Source organism: Vombatus ursinus, unplaced genomic scaffold (assembly GCF_900497805.2).
Source record: "Vombatus ursinus unplaced genomic scaffold, bare-nosed wombat genome assembly UNPS02014780.1, whole genome shotgun sequence".
In the NCBI taxonomy this organism is placed as follows: domain Eukaryota; kingdom Metazoa; phylum Chordata; class Mammalia; order Diprotodontia; family Vombatidae; genus Vombatus; species Vombatus ursinus.
In genome coordinates, this window is record NW_020954558.1 from 2,058,008 (window position 1) to 2,073,470 (window position 15,463).

At 44.9% G+C, this 15,463-nt stretch overlaps 1 protein-coding gene across 1 annotated transcript in view; it reads right to left on the reverse strand.

Moving 5' to 3' along the window:
* LOC114046051 (short transient receptor potential channel 2-like) overlaps positions 1–15,463 on the reverse strand; it is a 50,281-nt gene that overhangs the window by 9,440 nt on the left and 25,378 nt on the right. Inside the window, exons 12-17 of the mRNA XM_027866265.1 lie at positions 13,030–13,236; positions 7,994–8,158; positions 5,713–5,887; positions 4,291–4,491; positions 2,669–2,831; positions 1,264–1,356 (exon numbers count right to left, since the gene is read on the reverse strand). Coding sequence (XP_027722066.1) covers positions 1,264–1,356; positions 2,669–2,831; positions 4,291–4,491; positions 5,713–5,887; positions 7,994–8,158; positions 13,030–13,236 — 1,004 coding nt within the window. The remainder of the gene's footprint in view (positions 1–1,263; positions 1,357–2,668; positions 2,832–4,290; positions 4,492–5,712; positions 5,888–7,993; positions 8,159–13,029; positions 13,237–15,463) is intronic.

Sequence of the window (15,463 nt, forward strand, 5' to 3'; positions counted from 1 at the left end):
GTGTGTGTGTGTGTGTGTGTGTGTGTGTGTGTGTGTGTGTGTGTGTGTGTGTGTGTGACATGATAGCTGCCTCCAAGTACTTAAAGGACTGTCATATGGAGGAAAGTTTAGGCTTGCTCTTTGTCTCCAGAAGGAAGAATCAAGCACAATGGGTCTAAGTTGAAAAAAGGCAAATCTAAGCCTAACATCAGAAAAAAAAAAGCCCCTAATGATTCAAGCTGTCCCCAAATCGAAGGGGCTGCCTTAGGAGGTGGTTGAAGGTCTTCAAGCAGAATCTGGATGGCCACCAATAGGGCATGTTATAGTGGGATTCCCTTCACACATGGGTTGGATTAGATGCCTACTGGGGTACCTTCAACTCTCAGATTCTGTGATCTCCTGATTGTGATTCTGAATAGGCCCTTTAAAAGTACACTCGTGGTTCAGAGTGGATGGAGACAAGGAAAGAGGGAAGTGGGTGTTAGGAAACGCACCTAGGAAGCAATGGCATCACAGAAGCATGAAGGAATCTGAGGTGGCAGATTTCGTGGCCCAAGGAACAGCCGGGCTCAAGGGGATCAGATGGAGGTAGTAGCAGAAGGTAAAAATCCTAAGGTCCCTAAGATAACAAGAAGAGAAGCTGGTACTTCCAGGGAAGGTGACATCAGACCAATGAAGTCCGAGGTCCAGGGTTTGACCTAAGCTCTGTCCTACCTCACCAATGTCCAGGGTTCTCCTAAGAGGTCCTAAGAGGCATCCTCCCTCACCCTGAAGGTGAATGAATGCATCGGCTCGCTCCCTCTGGGTGTTAATAGAGAACAAGCCTATGGCCCTCAGAGAAAGTCAGGCACCAATAAACAGATGAAGGAAGGGTTTAGGCTTGGGTTAGAGGGAATGGGAGTCTTCCTTGTGCCCTAATCACATTTCCCAGGTAGCTATAGACTTTGATTGGTCATAAATATCACAAAGATTTAGAGCTGGAAGGGATCTTTGAGAGGAATAAAGTCCAATTTCTTCACTTTACAAATGAAGAAACTGAGGCACAAAGAGATTAAAGTGATTTGACCAAGGTCATGAGCTAGTCCTGCTTGTTGAACTGGTCACATACCTTCCCCAGCCCTTTCTCTACCTCCTACCTGGCACTTCTCCCAACTTGGTCCCTGACCTTTCTCCTAGCAAGACTCTCGGACGCCAGCCCCCTTTCCTAGGTTATGCCCTCATCTCTAGACATTTCCTACCCCATCCCCACATCCCATCTCCTTCCCCAGCCCCCAGCCCACATACTTGCCCAGCCTCTCTGTCTCCTGGTAGGGCACATAGATGTTGTTGAGGCCACAAAGAAAGGCCGTCAGGATGATCATAAGGATGAACATGAACCTATAGGAAGAGTGAGGAAGGGTGAGACTCTAAGGGAAATCAGGCTTTGGTCAAGGAGGGCCCTTGGCTACCTTTTCCTGTCCTCTCCCCCTGTCTCTGCCCCAATCCCCCAACATTGGCTTGAGTCTCTGGGAGAAGAGGCATACCAGGAGGGACTGAAGTAGGAAGAATGTTGGTTAAGTAAGAATACTCAATTGCAGCTTCAATTTAGTGTCAAGATAAGTTAGGATAGAATTGGGGTGAGGGGCAAAGGTCAGGGTTAGGTTCAAGATGATGATTGGAATGGATTAAGGGTTGGGGTTCTGGTCAGAGGGAGGTTCAGAATAAATGAAGAGTTAGAATTAGGTTAAGGCTGAGGGTGAGCCATAATGAAGTCAAGGGTTAGGATAGAATTGGGAGAGGACTCAATTAAGGGTCACTTTCAGGAGGATTGGGTGGCAGGGGATGAGGGTTCAGGAAAGAGTAGTTTCTGGGTAGGGGTGAGGATAGAATTGGGATGGCTCAGGGTCAACATCAGGTATCTCACAGATCCCTTGCCAGAAGAAGGGTTAAGTTAGAATTAGGATAGATCTTCTTAACCTTGTTTGTGTCAGGGACCCCTTTGGCTGTCTACTGAAGTCTATGGGCTCTTCTCAGAATAAGGGTTTTAAGTAATTGAAGGAAATATTCAATTTCCATGATTGGTTAGTAAAAATAAAGATGTAATTTTTTTCCTATCATATATCATAGACTCCCTGGGGCCCATGGACTGCAGGTTAAGAACCTCTAAATTAGGGTGATAGGATAGGTCAGGAGCAGTGTTAAGGCCATGTAAAGGTTAAGATGGAACAGGAAATTCCAAAGTTCATCTTCCTGCTCAGGTATGGACTGGACTTAATGCCTTCTGAAGTTCCTGCCAACTCAGAGATTCAGGGATTCCATTATTTTTAGGATGAAGTCAAGGTCACTATTAAGGTCAAGAAATGGATTGAGGCCAGGTTTCAGATTATGGTTTGAGTAAGGGTTCTGCTCTTCCATGCACAGAAGAGAGCTGATGGGGGCAGCTAGGTGATGCAGTGGATAGAGCTCCAGCCTTAGAGTCAGGAGGACCTGAGTTTAAATCCAGTCTCAGATACTTGACACTTACTAGCTGTGTGACTCTGGGCAAGTCACTTAACCCCCATTGCCTCACCAAAAAGAAAAAAAAAAAGAGAACTGATGGGGAGGCAGGTCAGGGGTAAATGAATGGAAAGTTATTCCCCCCTTCTTCTCCCTGACCCCACCCAGCATGGTCCTGAGGAGACCAGGGAACTGAGAGAGAGGCTGTCCTCACCGGATCATATCATCAATCATCTTGCCAATGGAGATCTGCAGGGTGCCCAGTGACTCGTGGGCAGGCAGGATGTAGGCCAGGCGGGTGAAGCTGAGCATGCTGGTGATGGCAAACAGGACTTCAGCCACAAACTGGGGGTCTTCTGTGCGCCATTTGCTGCGCTCTGCTCAAGAGGAGATGTGAAATGGGTAGCAGGTGGGAAGGACTCCCAAACACCACTCTAGGGATTAGAGCAACATTCTCTGACTCTATGAGGGGTGGTGGATTAACCCACCTGTATCACAGGTTCTTTGCTAGGGCCTTCCCTGTAGAACTGTCTGGCAGACTACTTTTGGGTGCTTTGAACGCTAGAACGGTTACTCCCTTCTTCACCTGTCAGCCACACTCAATTTCCTTTTCCTTCTCTCACTAACCCCTTACATTGCCTTAACATTTTGTTTTACTGACCTCATCCTATTTTTATTGACTTTATCTTACTACCCTCATAATAGAGCTTTACATATATTATATCATCTTATCCTCACAACAATCCTGGGAGGTAGGTACTATTATTATCCTCATTTTACACATGAGGAAACCAAGGCAGTCAGAGGTGAAGTGGCTTATCCAAGGTTACACAGTTGGTAAGTGGCTGAGGCCAGACTTGAATTCAGGTCTTACCAACTCCAGGTCTTGCTCTCCATCCATTGGGTCACCTAGCTGCTAATATGAGACGATCTTTAAGGTTAGCCTATCAGATTCCCTCACTGGATTAGAAATCAGAGAGGCTTGAGTTCAAACCTTGCCTCATGAGCATTTACTAGTTATGAGCAAATAACTTATTCTCCCTAAGTTTTAGTCTCCTCATCTTTAAAATGGGGGACAATAATAATTTCTACCTCCCAGGATCAAATGAAATAATGGATATAAAGTACTTTAGCCTCAAAGCTACAGAAATGTCAGTTATTATTATTATTATTATTAATTATTATTATTATTTTCCGGCTGAGGATATTTAGAGTTGAGAGGGTAAAGGCATGAAGGGCCAAAGAGCTTTGAAGAGGCTTGAGCATCAGGTGGTGGCAGCACATCACATTGTGAAACTGGGGTAGATTTAGGGGGTAGAGATCATAGGATGGGGTGTCACTAAGCTAGGGAGGCCTAGAGATTACTGTTCAAGGGCATCATGAGTCTATGGAGACCTTGGAGGACTGGGACTCCCCAGGTAGATGCACTGTGGGCCAGGGGAAGAGTCAGAGCACCATTGTCAAGAAATTAAAATTCTATGAGGAAATCCAGGAACAAGATGGTGGGAGAGGCCTGGTGGAAAGCATCTTAGACATCACCATGATACTTGCTTGACTGTGCATATTTGTTACAATGGTTTTCTTTTTTCTTTTTTTTTTCAAAGAAGGGGAAGGTGGGAGGGAGAGAAAATAAATTTTGTTTATTGAGAAAATAAAATAAAATTTTACTTCACAGGGTGGGGACATAGTAAGACTGCAAGCTTTGGAGGGCTTAAAGATCACAGGGTGAAGGAATTGGGGATCTGGGGAATGACAGGGTGGGAATTGGGAGCCTGGGAGTCAAGAAGTTGGGGTCCTGGAACAAAGGGATTAATGACTTCAGGGCATGGCACTCACCAGCTGTGGTGAAGTAGTGACAGGCAGCACCATCTGGAGCATCCTGGCAGTGCAGCCAGGCTAACACTGCCAGGAGCACTCGGAGGGCAAAGGAAGCCAGGTACAGGGACAGGATGACCACGTCCAGGAAGTTCCACCAGTCCAAGAAGTAGCTTCGCAGGCCCTCAATCCACACCTCCTTACATTCGAACCACAGGAAGCCTGTGGCCAGAGGTCAGAGTAGGGAGAGCTCAGCATCGGCCCGGGTCTTTCCCTAAGGTGGAACCACCTCCCACGGCTGGCCACCCTCATGGAATTTGAGACTTTTTGATTTGGAAGAGACCTTAGAGATTCTTTATCCTGCTCCAACCCCACTTACAGAGGGGGGCACAAAAGTCCAGAGATAGAAAAGAACTTGCCTGTGGTCACAATGACCATCTCCAGCTTCTGAAAGAGGCCTTCCCCAGCTCCCCCCACTGCTAAGGCCTTCCTTCCCTCTAAGATTACCTCCAATTTTCTATATAGATAGAGGTATGGCTATATAATCTTGTATGTACATAGTTGTTTGCATTAGAATGTGACCTCCTTGATAGCAGGCACTGTGTTTTTGCCTTTCTTTGTATCCTGAATGCTTAGCACAGTGCCTGCCTATAAGCATTTAATAAATGCTTGTGGACTTGACTTGACTTGATTTGACCTCTTACATGAGGCCTTTCTTGACTGCTATACCTCTGCAGCTTCAAGATACTTCTAGAATTACCTTGTTTTTACTGTGTAAATATTTTGTATGTAATTATATATGTACATGTAGTAACCACCCCCAATATCCCCCTCCATGAAACTATAAGTTCTTTAATGACAGGGATTGTTTCAGTTTTATCTTTGCATCCTGGTAGGTGTTTAATAATAAATGTTGATTGTTTAATTGAAATGCCAGAACCAAGACTCAAAAGTCCTCTGATGCTCTTTCCATTCACTACAAAATGCTGCCTCACTTCATCTGCTACCATGAGAGGATTGCCTCCGGGACTCAGAAAGGTGAATTAGTGGATAGAGCACTGGAGTTGGAGGACTCTGGTTTGAATGCCAACTTTGCTACTTACTACCTGTGTGACCTTGGGTAAGTCACTTCACTTTTCTGGGCTTTAGTTTCCACATCTATAAAATAAGTGGGATGAACTAGATGAACTAAATTAAGATTTCCAGGTCTAAATCCTAGGAAATTCTTTTAAAGGTATAGGGTAAATGAAAGGGATTGAGGAATGCTGAGGTTCCAAGGTTGAGTTTGCTTGGCCTAGAGAACAAGATTCAGGGGAACCATGATCATGGTCTTCAGTCTCATCAAGGCCATCTTGGGGCAGAATGAGTGACATTGTGACCCACAAGGGGTGAGGCATCCCCAGCCAGGGAGGTCATCTGCCCCCCTCCAACCGAACTCCATACCTGCAACCCAGATCATGTGCAGCGAGTTTTCCCAGACACTCTGGCTTCGACCCTTGAAGGTGCCCAGCTGAGTCTCCATGACCAGTGACTCTCCCAGCAGAAAGATGAGGAACCATAGGTAGGAGGCTGAGTGTAGAAGAAATTTGAGCACTGGGATCTTCAGCAGACGACCCAGCTGTAGGGAGAGGAGTAACTGTGAGGGTTCTGAATCCAGCAACTGATCTCTCTTATCTCCTCCAGACTTCTTTCTTTAACTGTACCAGACAACAGTGATCTCCTGTAGACTTAAGAATATGTCACAGAAACCAACCCAACTCAACTCAGTCTCACCCAACTCAACCCAATCTAACATAACTCTACCCAATCCAACCCAACCCAACTCAACCTCTTCCAACCCAACCCAATTCAATCCATCTGATCCCAACTCAACCCATCCCAACTCAACTCAATTTGACCCACCTCAACCCCACCCAACCCAACTAAACCTAACTCAACCCAAACCAATCCAATGCAACCCAATTCAACTTAACTCATCCCAACTCAACTCATTTCATCCCAACTCAACTCAACTGAACCTAACTTATCCTAACCCAGATCAATCCACTCACCCACCCAGTACAGTAAATTAGACTTGGAATCAGAAGATCTGCGTTCAAGTCCTACTCCTGACATTTCTTATCTATGTGACCTTGGTAAATCAGTTCATCTCCATGAGTTTTCCCCCATCTCTGTTTCTTTGTTATTGTTTTAATCACCTACCCTCAGAGTTGGAAGGGACCTCAGCGACCATTTAATCTGTCTTTATATAGGAATCCCCTCTAAAACATCATTAACAAATGGTCGTCCAACCTTCCACTAAAGAACTCTAGTGAAGTCCACCACCACCAGGTAGCTCATTCCACTTTGGGATTACTTTAATCATGTTTTCCTTCTATCAAATCTAAATATGTCCTCTGTACAACTTTCCCTGCACCCCCTCCCCCCACACACACATTTCTCCTCTGAGGTCAAGCAGAGTAAGTCCAATCCCTCTTTCACAGGACAGCCCTTCAAATACTTAAACATAATTATCCTGTCTTCCTACCAAGCCTAAATATCAACAGTTTCTTCAAGCATACCTCCTACTACCATGCAGCCCAACGTGGCATAAGTTTGTTTTGGCTGCATCGTTATACTGCTGTCTATAATAATAATAATGATAACCATGATAATAATAACTAGCATTTATATAGCACCTACTATGTGCCAGGCACTGTGCTAAGCACTTTACAAATATCATTTCATTTGGTCCTCACAACCCTACAAGTTATGTGCCAGTATTATTCCCATTTTACAGTTGAGGAAACTGAGGCAGAGGTGAACTGACTTGGCCATGGTCACACAGCTAGTAAGTGTTTGAAAGCTGGATTTAAACTTAGGTCTTCCCTACTATAGGCCCAGCCATGAACTTCACTATCTAGCTCAGCAGTATTGAGCTTATAGCGTGCTGAAAGGCCCCAGCTCCAGATCTTATTCTCAGCCAAACTCTGAAGCTGGTGAAGTTTGTCTTCAGTTCTACTGGCCTTCTGTTCTGTGTCCTTCAGAGTGGGAGCTTGGAGAGTAAAGATTGTCTTTTGCCTTCTTTGAATCCCCAGCATCTAGCATGGTGCCTGGACCATTGTAAGCACTTAAGGGCCTTCCTGCTCTTTCCTCCCTTTGCTCTATGATCCGGCTCTTAGAAAAGGAAAAGATAACTCTTCACACTGAGGTAGAGATGACTGATAATAGATTTCAATAAGATTCCTCTCTGAGGGGATTTACCTTTTAAGGGGTAAAAATCCCTAGGCAAAGACTTGAAGTTTTGTGGTAGAATTTCCCCTTTTGAAAGCTAGGACCCAAGTAACACACCTCTACCCATCCCATTCCCCAGACTGGCCCAGATTATCTCCATCATTTATTTCAGATATCCATCATCTGTTAGGCCTCTACCATGTGCTAGGTACAGCACATGTACCAGTGGACCAGTGGAAAGAGCACTGAACTTAGAGTCACAGGACCTGAGTTCAAATCCTAGGCCAGTCACTTAATGTGACCTTGGCCAAATAAATTAGTCTCCCTGGGCCTCGGTTTTCTCATGTGTAAAATGGGGGGGGGGGGTTGACCAGATGACTTCTAAGGTCTGTTTTTAGCCTTAGGTCTATGACCCTATGACCCCTTCTTAAACTGACTTACATGGAACAGCTTCTACCCTGAGAGAGGAGAGAAAGAATGGAGGATAAGGGGAGGGATAAATGGCACCTACCCTTGACTTGGGTGCCAGCCAATAGCCCAGGCAGAGGAAGGGCATGGTGAGGAAGATGATGAAGGAGACAAACAGCTTCCAGATCGTGGTACTGCCCCTCCAGCCAGCTAGGTTTCCACACCAGATGGAGGAAAGGACCTGCTGGCAGATGGGGTGGGCTACAAACTGAGCAGAAATAGGAGAGTAAGAAGATGGCTAGGGTCATCTCCACTATAACCCTACCCTCTCCTCCTCCCTGAGGCTGTCCTTTGACTCCAAACCTCAAGTGGCCTGAAGGGGAGGAAGGTAAGAGGTCAGAGAAGCCCAGGGACTATGGCTTAGGGTGTTGTTAATGGGATGGAAAGACTTGGGATAGAGGAAGAAGGCCTGAGGCTGATGAGCTGGTGGGGTCCAAACTTAAGTGGGGTCAGTAACAGCAGAAGGGCTAGGCTGAGACTTGAGATGCTTAATGTCTTTGGAACTCAGCTTTCTCATCTTCAAAATGAGGGGCTTAAAACTGTGGTAAAATAAATATGAAGAGTTCAGAAAAGTTTAAGAAGATCTATGTGAATTGATGCAGACAGAAATAAGCAGGATCAGGAAAATAATATACACAGTGACTATAACAATGCAAACAGAAGGAACAATAAAACAACAAAACTGAATATTGTTTGATGACCAGAAATGACCCCGAGAAGGCGAGAAAATGCTTCTTCCTCCATTCATCACAGAGGTGGGGGACTATGGGTGTTGAATATTATGTTTACTATCAGACAAAACTGAATGAATTGCTTGATTTTGCTGAACTGTTTTTCTTCCTTTCTTATAAGAGAAGACTCAGTGAGTAGGGAGAGGAAGAAAGAGATCTATTTGGAAACGAATGTAATATAAAAACAAAAAGTGTCAATTAAAAATTAAAATTAAATTAAATTATATCTATTCTAGCTTCAAATCTTATCATTTTGAGCTTTAATCAATCAATATGCACTTTTTTTTTTGGTGAGGTAATCAGGGTTAAGTGACTTGCCCAGAGGCACACAGTAAGTGTCAAGTGTCTGAGGCCGGATTTGAACTCAGGTCCTCTTGACTCCAAGGCCAGAGCTCTACCTAGCTGCCCCATCAATAAGCATTTATTAAGAGCCTACTATGTGCTAGGCATTGTGCTAAGCACTGAGGATACCAAGAAAGGCAAAAGACAGTTCCTTATGATTTTAAAGAGCTCACAGTCTAAGGGGAGGAGGTAGGGGAGAGACAAAATGCAAACTATGTACAAACTAGCTATATGCAGGATTACTGGTAAGTCATCAACAAAAGGAATGCCCTACATTAAAGGGGATCAGGAAAGACTTTTTATAGAAGGTGGGATTTTAGTTGGAATTTGAAGGAAGCCAAGAGGTAGAGAGGAAGATGGAGAGTGTTTCCAAGTATGGGAGACAACCAGTGAAAATGCTTGGACTTGGGAGATGGATTACTTTGTTCGAGGAAAAGCAAGGAGGCCAGTGTCACTGTATCACCAATTACCTGGGGTGAGTAAGGTATAAAGTGACTGGAAAGGTGGGAGAGTGCCAAGTTATGATGGGCTTTGAATGCCAAACAGAGGATTTTGTATTTGATCTTGGAGGTGAAAAGAAGACACTGGAGTTATTGAATAAGGGGTGACATGGTCAGACTTGTTCCTTAGGAAGATCAATTTGACAAGAGTGGAGGAAGGACTGGAGTGAGGAGACACTTGTAGCAGGGAGATTACAACAGTGGAAAGTTATTGTAATAGTTCAGGTGTGAGGTGATGAGAGACAGCACCAGGGTGGTGGCAGTGTTAGAGGAGAGAATGAGATACATATGACAGATGTTTCAAAGGTAGAAATTACAAGGCTTGGAAACAAATTGGATATGGGAGGTCCTTAGATAGTACTTAGATTGCAAGCCTGGGTGATTAGAAGGATCATGGTACCCTCAACTGTAATAGGGAAGTTCAGAAGAAGGGAGGGTTTAGAGAAAAAGATAATGAGTTTAGCTTTGGTCATACTGAATTTAAGATTTATATGGAATATTCAATTGGAGATGTCCAATAGGTGGTTGGAACATGAGATTGGAGGTCAGTAGAGAGGTTAGGGCTGGGAATTAGATCTCAGAATCATTTGTGTAGAGACGATACTTGAATCCGTTATAGCTGATGAGATAACCAAGATAAATAGTGTAGTGGGAGAAGAAAGCCCAGGACAGATCCTTGGGAGACACCCCAGGTTAGTGGGCATGATTTGGACAAAGATCCAGTAAAGGAGATTGAGAAGGAGTAGTCAGGTAAATAGGAGGAGAACAAGAGAGAGTGGTGTCATGAAAATCTAAAGGGAAGAAGGTGAAGGTGATTAAAGAGTTGATCATCAGTGTCAAAGCCTGCAGAGAAGTCAAGAGGGATGAAGATTGAGAAGAGGCCATTAGACTTGTCAATTTAGAGATCATTAGTAACTTTGCAGATAACAAACAGTTTTGACTAAATGACAAGATCAGAAGCCAAACTATAGACAGTTAAGAAGAGAGGGAGAGTAAAGGAAGAGGAGGCACTAATTATAAATGGCCCTCTCCAAGAGTTCAGCCACAAAATGGAAGAAAGTAGGATGATAGCTATCAGGGACAAGGGAGGGTCTTTTGAGGATGGGGTGGGACACGAGTATTTTTGTAGGAATTAAGGAACCAGCCAACAGGAAGGGAAAGATTGAAGATAACTGAGAGAATGAGAATGATAAAGGGGGGAATCTGCTGGAGAAGACTGAATGGAGTGGGATGACTTGTGTATGTAGAGACATTGGCCTTGGCAAGGAAAAGGGCCACCTCTCCATGTAAGACAGGGGTGTAGGAGGGGATAATGGCAGAAAGCATCCAGCTCTTGTAAGATGAGGAGGGAGGGAAAAGAGAGGGCTCTCAGGAAATGGTTAGAATTTTCTCAGTGAAATATGGAGCAAAGCTCTCAGCTGAGAGTGTGGAGGGAGAGGAAGATATGGGAGATTTGAGGAGAAATGGAAAGGTTTGGGATAAAGAGCTGTGATGAATGGGACAGTAAGTCGAATAGAGAAGTGTAAAAGGATTCCTTTGTGGCAGTGAGGGCCCAGTTGATATTACATAACAGATTTATAGAGGATCCAATACAGCTTCTTCATTCATCAGTATGTTAGTAGGAGCAAAGGCAGCAGACGGGGGTAGTAATCCAAGGCTGAGGCTTGACAGGGCTAGATAGGTGATGGGATAAAGGGGCAATGGACTGGAAAGAAGAGGATAGTGTACAGTTGAACTGGTTCATTAATGGGGTCAAGATAGGGAAGGAAGAATGTAGCCAGTGCTGGGAAAGAACTGAGTGCTGGAGGAATTGGTGGTCACACTGAGAAGTAAGAAGGGTTTGGGGTTGCAAGGCAGAGAGAGAAGTGGAAGGATAAGAGATTGTGATCCGATAAGAGAATTCCAAAATTTATGAACCTCGAAGTGGAACACTTATGGGAGGTGGCAAAAACAGAAGTATGTATGACCAGCTCTGTGTAGCTGAGGCAGGGTGAAGGAGTAGGTCATGGGAAACGATTAAGTAGAGGACTTGTTTGAGGGAGTATCAATATATATGTTGTGTTCCCTAGTATGAGGGCAGGAGTTGGGGAGGAGGGATCAGCCAGGCACTGAACTCATTGAGGAAAGAAGAGAGGGCCTTAGAAGTCAGTAGACAACAGCTAACAGAATTTTGATTGAGTGAGAGATATAAATTAAGTGAATCATTAAAGAAGAAAGGTTACTGAGTGATGGTGGTATGGAGAGCTTGGGGAGGCAGCTAGGTGGCACAGACCTTGGAGTCAGGAGGACCTGAGTTCAAATCCAGCCTCAGACACTTGACACTTACTAGCTGTGTGACTGTGGGCAAGTCACTTAATTCTGATTGCCTCACCAAAAAAATAAAATAAAATAAAAATATAGAGAGCTTGGAAGTAGCAACGTGGAGCAATGAATATTCCAACTCCTCCACCTCAACCAGTGGTTGGGGGGTGAAAGTGCAGCCAGTGCTGGAAAGGATGGCCAAGAAAACTGTGTCATCAGGAGCCAGAGGATGGAAGGAGTAGGGAAGGAAAATGCAAGCAAGCTTGTCACATATGAAGTAGGCACTCCAGAAGAGCACAGTGGGAAGGGAAGGTGGCCTTGAAATGGGACATTGGCATACTTGGGTTGAGGTGGATGAAATAAGGGAGCAGATGGTGGAGGGTGGGGAAATGAATTTGAATAATGACAGCCTGGAATTCAGAATCACTGGGATGGGGGAGGGATTGGCTGGTGCAAGTTTGCTCATCACTGAGGAATGCAGAGTGGAGTTCTCTCAGGGTTTTTTAGGCAGTTCAGGTGAGGCGACTGACTAGTGAGGGAGCCAACAGAATGGTGTTCTATGACTAGGACTGGGCCTGGAAATCTGGAGAAGGCATCAGGAATGAGGACTTGGGAAGGGTGTCTGGGAGATTAAGAGACTAGGTGAAAAGGACAAAGGAAAAAGGACAGGAGATAATGGATGTGGAGGAAAGCTACTAGGCCTAGACTGGAAATTCTGGGGGTAGTGGATTCATATAGGGGGATCAGGCATAGGGCAGGGAGCAGAGGGAAAGCATCAATGGGTGTTGAGGGAAAGTGAGAGAGATAGGAGCTGGGACTGGGATTTGGAGTGAGGAAGATTGGGATGGGAGGAAAGGGGCCACAGATTAAGCTGAACCTAGGTTCAGGTGTTTTAGGCATAGGGAGAGGGAACTGGGGCTAGGCAGGTGAGGGGAAACTAGGAACAAGGAAGGCAAAGGGGAGGCCAAGTATGAGGGCTAGACCAGGGGACCAGAACATGGTAGGGTTGTGGGTGCCTGTGCTAGGTTCCAAGGGATAGACAGGAGGATGCTGGAGGCTGCTGCTAGGGGAAGGGGTTAGGGTCCGGGCTGGGGTCCAAGGCCAGTCTTGATGATGTAGGGGCTAGCCCCAGGCTCAAGCCAGGGTCTCAAACTGGGTAGAGTGAGGTAGACAGAAGAATGAGGGCAAGGGGAACAGAATCTGACCCGCTTTTGGTTGTAGTTGACGGCTAGACGCAGGCGGGCAAGGTTGGGGATTCCCTCCTCAAAGGCCTGGCCCAGGCCCTCAGCCTCAGTTTCACTGTCTTCGCCCAGGTCATTGAGTACGGCAGTGACCTCACTCTGGTTGCGGCACATTCCAAGCAGCTCAAATCCATAGTCTTGGCTCAGCTGCTCCAGGGCAATGTATTCGGGCTATGAGATGGGAGAGTGGGTACCATTCCAGTTTAGGTACCCCAGGACCACATCAACCTTAAGTCTGTCTGTTCAATTGCTGCACAAACCCTGAAATGTCTCTGCTTTAACCCGAGGTTATCTCTATCCCAACCCTATGTCTTCTCTGCCTTAGCCCCTTGATCCCTCTGCCCTCAACCTGGGTCACCTCTGCCTGAACTTTATACTATCTCTAGCCTCACCTTCTGTCGCCTGTGACTAGGGCTCCCAGCCAAGGAGGCAGGCTATCTGGGGCATGAGGAAACACTTTTCTTCAAGCACTTTGGGGCCATGGAGATCCTGTCCCTAATGATCTTCATGGACAGTATTGGGTGGAAGCAACGGACATGTTTATGGTGAAGATGACTCAAGTGGAATACAACTATTTTCAAACATCAAGTGGAACAATCAATCAATAAACATTAAGTGCCTACTATGTGCCAGACACTGAGCTAAGCATTGGAAGAATTAGATGTGCATTGCTTAGCCCCAAAGGAACCAGGAACAAGGAGGTGATGTCACCCACTGGAAGAATTTATCTCTGCATAAAGAAAAGCTTTCTAAAACCAACCATCCAAAAACACAACAGCCAGTCTCAGGAAAGAGTGATGGGGAACATCACTGGATGCCTTTAAAAGCTGGATTGTCCCTTGTCAGCAATATTGTAGAAGATTCTTCTTCAGGTATGGGTCAGTCTAGAAGCCCCCTAAAGGTCCTTCAAATTCAGGAGGGCCTGTCTGTGATTTTGTGTGATGTTGATGACATAGTAGCTTATTAAAGGAGCAGAGGGTTGAGTCTTGGTTCCTTCCTAGAAGTTGGAGCTTCTTTGAAGGAAGAAAACCTCTAAAGACAGCCATGGTCTTGTATAACCCAAGGCCCTTCTTCCAGATGAAGGGCATGGCTGGTGTTAGTGAACACTGGAAAGTTAAATGCCTCACAATCTGTTTAATCAGTGGAAGCTAGGGGCTCTGGTTTAGAGTCTTGTGATGTGATAGTGTTTGTGGTGTAGCTCAAAGAGTGTGGACTAATTTTTACTCCAGAGGAATAAGGATGATACATACCTCCCTTGTCTCCTTAGAGATGCGATGAATTACAGGTATGGAGTGAGAAATAGGCTGCCAAACATGGTTGGATGTGTCAGTTTGTTGAATTCTATCTATCTTTTTTTTTTTTCTTTTTGGTGAGGCAATCAGGGTTAAGTGACTTGCCCGGAGTCACACAGCTAGTCAGTGTCAAGTGTCTCAGGCTGGATTTGAACTCATGTCCTCCTGACTTCAAGGCAGGAGCTCTATCCACTGTGCCACCTAGCTGTCCCTACCTCAGTCTTTCAATGGAGGATTCTACTGTCAGGAGGGAGGGAGGAGTTTTAGGTAGGGATAGCAATGTAAAGAGAAGCATTTTCTATATAGATATCTATGTATTTGAAGGGCTGTCAAATGGAAGAATCAATCAATAAGCATTTATTAAGTGCCTACTATATGCAACTAGGTACTGTGCTAACCACTGGGAGAATGAGACATGTGTGCATATGTGTGTGTGTGTGTGTGTGTGTGTGTGTAGATACAAATACACATGTACTCCCCTATCCTGGCAACAGAAGACTCCTTTGTAAGATACACAATTACTATTTATATACAACATACATGCATCTATTATTTCAGATATTCTATATTATATATCATAGTATATTATATGTATATGGGGTGTCCCAACAGTTTTAAGCTTTAATAATTTAATAAACTTTAATAGCTTAATTTGGGACTCCCTATATAATACACATACATGATATTATGCCTATATACTTTTAATATATAGTATGTATGTTATATGTGTGTGTGTGTGTGTGTGTGTGTGTGTTACAGCACAGAGCGCTATACTAGGACTCTAGTATCCCATCTCTGGGCCTCAATTACCCTCTCTTCAAAATGAGGATTATCACCCTTGCCTTGCCTACACAAGGCTGTGGTGAAGACCAGATCAATTCACTGAGCCACAGAATCTCAGAGCCGGGGCAACCTCAGAATCCATCTCGTTCATTCTATACCTGAAAAGGAGCCCCCTCTATCTTATGCCTGACATGTGGTTTTCCAGCTTCCACTCAAAGCCTTCCAGTGATTAGGAACCTACTGCCCTGCCTCCTTGTGTGGAACCCAATTCTTCCTCCTTGAAGCTTCTACTCATTGTTTTCCCTGGAGCCTCTCTTCCCGAC